Here is a 5964-nt window from a genome sequence, read left to right as displayed (position 1 = left end):
CTTCTCTCTTCCCTTCTCTCTTCCCTTCTCTCTCTCCTTCTCTCTTCCCTTCTCTCTTTATCAGTCTCTTATCCCTCTCTTATGCCCCCTCCTCTCTCTCCTTCTCTCTCTCTCTCTCTCTCTCTCTCTACCAGTCTCTTCTCTTGTCAGGGAATTAACTCTCAGGCCTGGCTTTTGATAAATATTGATGCTACTGTACAGCACTGTGTCTCCCACTGCCCATTGTTCATATCAGATAACGGCACATGTCGCTGGGAGGATATTCACAGAGTAAAAGGAGAACGTTTTTTCATATCTCCTGGATCAACACAAACACAAGTTGAGGTGTTAAAGAAATGTATTTTCAATTAAGAAATTATACAATTGTGACTCATAACATCAAGGAGTTTTACTGAATTGATCTCTACAAAGAACAGGAATGTTATTTTAATAAAAGAAAGCTGAGCTGTTCCAAATAAAATCTGCTTCGTCATTTAGACATTACCGTGAACACAACGTGACAGGTTACAACTGTTACTACAATGCAAAATGTCATTTTTTCAAAGACATTTCAAATACATTGAGGTACACAATGAAAACAACCACTAACACAAACCTAAGGCTAGCGGGGGGTTTATGTTAATGTAGAATATTCCCAAAGGCTTTATGTTAATCTAGAATATTCCCAAAGGCTTTATGTTAATGTAGAATATTCCCAAAGGGATTGATCTGAGAACAAAGAGCCTGACGCGAAAGGGTTCTGGTGGGTCTCCTGCAGAGATGTGACGTTGGAGACATGTCTCTCGAGACATCAAGGTACCGGAGGGGCTATGACATCATGTTGTTTGCTGAGGAGATTCCTACCAAGCAGGTTTGAGAAGAGACTGAGGCAACTTTGGTCAACTCTGAGTTAAACTCAGGATTTCTGGGAAAATGACTACGATGGCGTCAGAGGGAAGAGCTGCCGTCTTATTCGCTCTTAACCAACCATTCTATTTATTTTTTTATTTTTTTTGTTCGTAACTTGTTTTGTACATGATGTTGCTGCTACCGTCTCTTATGACTGAAAAGAGCTTCTGGACATCAGAACAGTGATTACTCACCTCGACCTGGACAAAGAGTTATTCTTCAATGAGTCGGATGGGAGGGATATATATATATATATACAGCCCAGATCCCAGCGATTCGCTGACGAAGGAAACAGATTTAGTGGAAAAAGATCAGGGTGCCTTGTGAGGATCAGGCGGCGATTGGCTAATCTGCCCTTTGCCTTCCGTCCTGCTAGCTCATGTTCAATCGCTGGAAAATAAACGGGATGAGCTGAAAGCACGTATATCCTACCAACTGGACATAAAAAACTGTAATATCTTATGTTTCACCGAGTCGTGGCTGAACGACGACATTAAGAACATACAGCTGGTGGGTTATACACTGTATCGGCAGGACAGAACAGCAGCCTCTGGTAAGACACAGGGCGGGGCCCTATGCATATATGTAAACAACAGCTAGTGCACGATATCTAAAGAAGTTTTGAGGTTTTGCTCGCCTGAGGTAGAGTCTCTCATGATAAGCTGTAGACCACACTATCTACCTAGAGAGTTTTCATCTGTATTTTATTAAGCTGTCTACATACCACCACAGACCGATGCTGGCACTTAAACCGCGCTCAATGAGCTGTATATTCCGCCTTAAGCAAACAGGAAAACTCCCATCCAGAGGCGGTGCTCCTAGTGGCCGGGGAGTTTAATGCAGGGAAACTTAAATCTGTTTTAAATCCGTACAACATGTGCAACCAGAGGAAAACAGAAACAAGTACAAAGCTCTCCCTCGCCCTCCATTTGGCAAATCTGACCATAATTCTATCCTCCTGATTCCTGCTTACAAGCGAAAAATTTAAGCAGGAAGCATCAGTGACTCGGTCTACAAAAAAAGTGGTCAGATGAAGCAGATGCTAAACTACAGAACTGTTTTGCTATCACAGACTGGAATATGTTCCGATATTCTTCCGATAGCATTGAGGAGTATACCACCTCAGTCACTGGCTTTATCAATAAGTGCATCGAGGACGTCGTCCCCACAGTGACCGTACGTACATACCCCAACCTGAAGCCATGAATTACAGGCAGCATCCACACTGAGCTAAAGGGTAGAACCGCCGATTTCAAGGAGCGGGACTCTAACCCGGAAGCTTATAAGAAATGTTGCTATGCCCTTCGACAAACCATCAAAAAGGCAAAGCTTCAATACAGGACTAAGATCGAATCGTACTACACCGGCTCCGACGCTCGTCGGATGTGGCAGGGCCTGCAAACTATTACAGACTACAAAGGGAAGCACAGCCGAGAGCTGCACAGTGGCAAGAGCCTACCAGACGAACTAAATAACTTCTATGCTCGCTTCAAGGCAAGTAACACTGAAACATGCATGAGAGCATCAGCTGTTCCGGGTGACTGTGTGATCACGCTCTCCGCAGCCGATGTGAGTAAGACCTTTAAACAGGCCAACATTCACAAGGCTGCGGGGCCAGACGGATTACCAGGACGTGTGCTCCGAGCATGCGCTGACCAACTGGCAAGTGTCTTCACTGACATTTTCAACCTCTCCCTGTCTGAATCTGTAATACCAACAAGTTTCAAGCAGACCACCATAGTCCCTGTGCCCAAGAACACAAGGTAACCTGTCTAAATGACTACCGACCCGTAGCACTCACATCTGTAGCCATGAAATGCTTTGAAAGGCTGGTCATGGCTCACATCAACACCATCATCCCAGAAACCATAGACCCACTCCAATTTGCATACCGCCCCAACAGATCCACAGATGATGCAATCTCTATTCCACTCCACACTGCCCTTTCTCACCTGGACCAAAGGAACATCTATGTGAGAATGCTGTTCATTGACTACAGCTCAGCGTTCAACACCACAGTGCCCACAAAGCTCATCACTAAGCTAAGGACCCTGGGACTAAACACCTCCCTCCCCCCCTGGAAGGCTGCTGCAACTCTCTGTTGTTATCATCTATGCATAGTCACTTTAATAACTCTACCTACATGTACATATTACCTCAACTACCTGGACACCGGTGCCCCCGCACATTGACATTGACTCTGTGCCGGTACCCGTTGTATATATCCCCGCTATTGTTATTTACTGCTGCTCTTCAATTGTTTGTAATTGATTTCTCTTACATTTTTGAGGCGGTATTTTCTTAAAACTGCATTGTTGGTTAATTAAGGGCTTGTAAGTAAGCATTTCACTGTGAGGTCTACACCTGTTGTATTCGGTGCATGTGACAAATAACATTTGATTTGATTTGTTTTTATTTGATTTCATTTGATAACCAGTCATACCCGGTCATATGAAAGTGGCTCATCTTTTAGCCGGGAACATTTCTATGGCAACGAAACCTTCGGAACTAACCTGATCTGAGCCAGGCGGCATATGACAGAGAAATTAACATTACATTATCTGGCAACAGCTATGGTAGACGTTACTGCAGTCAGCAGGTCAATTCCACACTCCTTCACAACTTGAGACATCTGTGGTATTGTGTTTTGTGACAAAACTGCACATTTTAGAGTGGCCTTTTATTGTCCCCAGCACAAGGTGCACCTGTGTAATGATCATGCTAATTAATGAGCTTCTTGATATACCACACCTGTCAGGTGGATGGATTATCTTGGCAAAGGATACATGCTCACTAACAGGGATGTAAACAAATTAGTGCACAACATTTGAGAGAAATAAGCTTTTTGTGCGTATGGAACAATTCTGGTGTCTTTTATTTCAGCTCATTAAACATGAGACCAACACTTTACATGCGTTTATATTTTTGTTCAGTTTAGAACAAACAACTGGTTTTTGTCCATAAATATCTAACTAATCGAACGAACGACTGGCAAAAAAAATTAAAAGTATGAATTATCTTTAAAAAAAAACAACAATATCAGCCAAGTGTTTTCCTTTCTAACGGTAAATGCTTTAGTATTGACTTCTTTGGTAATTGTGGTATAAGCAGGATAAACGCCTCCGTTCTGTACATTGTCTTGGAAAGGGACTCCACAGCCCTTATTTCCGAGGTAACATAGAGAACGTAGGCGTTTATATCTTCTCCAAGGTCATGGAGCACTTAACAAACCAGGAGATAACGCAGTGTACAATAACACAGATAAGCCTTCCATTAGAACGCCCCTTTACACACCGAAAGGCATCGCTCCCCCCTCCACACTCCCATCATCACAATTAGTCCCAACAAAGGAGCATGTCTCTGTAATGACAGCAGTATCTTTGGGCTCTGTTAGTCTCTGTAATGACAGCAGTATCTCTGTTAGTCTCTGTAATGACAGCAGTATCTCTGTTAGTCTCTGTAATGACAGCAGTATCTCTGGGCTCTGTTAGTCTCTATAATGACAGCAGTATCTCTGTTAGTCTCTATAATGACAGCAGTATCTCTGGACTCTGTTAGTCTCTGTAATGACAGCAGTATCTCTGTTAGTCTCTGTAATGACAGCAGTATCTCTGGGCTCTGTTAGTCTCTGTAATGACAGCAGTATCTCTGTTAGTCTCTGTAATGACAGCAGTATCTCTGGGCTCTGTTAGTCTCTATAATGACAGCAGTATCTATGTTAGTCTCTATAATGACAGCAGTATCTCTGGACTCTGTTAGTCTCTGTAATGACAGCAGTATCTCTGTTAGTCTCTGTAATGCCAGCAGTATCTCTGGACTCCGTTAGTCTCTGTAATGACAGCAGTGTCTCTGTTAGTCTCTGTAATGACAGCAGTATCTCTGTTAGTCTCTGTAATGCCAGCAGTATCTCTGGACTCCGTTAGTCTCTGTAATGACAGCAGTGTCTCTGTTAGTCTCTGTAATGACAGCAGTATCTCTGTTAGTCTCTGTAATGCCAGCTGTATCTCTGGGCTCTGTTAGTCTCTGTAATGACAGCAGTATCTCTGGACTCTGTTAGTCTCTATAATGACAGCAGTATCTCTGGACTCTGTTAGTCTCTGTAATGACAGCAGTATCTCTGTTAGTCTCTGTAATGACAGCAGTATCTCTGGACTCTGTTAGTCTCTATAATGACAGCAGTATCTCTGGACTCTGTTAGTCTCTGTAATGACAGCAGTATCTCTGTTAGTCTCTGTAATGACAGCAGTATCTCTGGACTCTGTTAGTCTCTATAATGACAGCAGTATCTCTGGACTCTGTTAGTCTCTGTAATGACAACAGTATCTCTGGACTCTGTTAGTCTCTGTAATGACAGCAGTATCTCTGGACTCTGTTAGTCTCTGTAATGACAGCAGTATCTCTGTTAGTCTCTGTAATGACAGCAGTGTCTCTGTTAGTCTCTGTAATGACAGCAGTATCTCTGTTAGTCTCTGTAATGACAGCAGTGTCTCTGTTAGTCTCTGTAATGACAGCAGTATTTCTGTTAGTCTCTGTAATGACAGCAGTATCTCTGTTAGTCTCTGTAATGACAGCAGTGTCTCTGTTAGTCTCTGTAATGACAACAGTATCTCTGGACTCTGTTAGTCTCTGTAATGACAGCAGTATCTCTGTTAGTCTCTGTAATGACAGCAGTATCTCTGGACTCTGTTAGTCTCTGTAATGACAGCTGTATCTCTGGACTCTGTTAGTCTCTATAATGACAGCAGTATCTCTGGACTCTGTTAGTCTCTGTAATGACAGCAGTATCTCTGTTAGTCTCTGTAATGACAGCAGTATCTCTGGACTCTGTTAGTCTCTATAATGACAGCAGTATCTCTGGACTCTGTTAGTCTCTGTAATGACAGCAGTATCTCTGGACTCTGTTAGTCTCTGTAATGACAGCAGTATCTCTGGGCTCTGTTAGTCTCTGTAATGACAGCAATATCTCTGGACTCTGTTAGTCTCTGTAATGACAGCAGTATCTCTGGGCTCTGTTAGTCTCTGTAATGAAGGCAGTATCTCTGGACTCTGTTAGTCTCTGTAATGACAGCAGTATCT

The 5964-nt window shown here is 42.9% G+C and overlaps 1 protein-coding gene across 1 annotated transcript in view; it reads right to left on the bottom strand.

Annotated features, from left to right (window-relative positions):
- Window positions 1-289: 289 nt before the first annotated feature.
- Window positions 290-5964, bottom strand: part of LOC139577951 (flagellar attachment zone protein 1-like) — a 15390-nt gene continuing 9715 nt past the window's right edge. Inside the window, exon 3 of the mRNA XM_071405073.1 lies at window positions 290-298. Within this exon, the coding sequence (XP_071261174.1) occupies window positions 290-298 (9 nt within the window). The remainder of the gene's footprint in view (window positions 299-5964) is intronic.

The sequence above is a fragment of the Salvelinus alpinus genome, chromosome 6 (assembly GCF_045679555.1).
Source record: "Salvelinus alpinus chromosome 6, SLU_Salpinus.1, whole genome shotgun sequence".
Lineage (NCBI taxonomy): Eukaryota > Metazoa > Chordata > Actinopteri > Salmoniformes > Salmonidae > Salvelinus > Salvelinus alpinus.
This window is presented reverse-complemented; position numbering and strand designations above follow the sequence as displayed.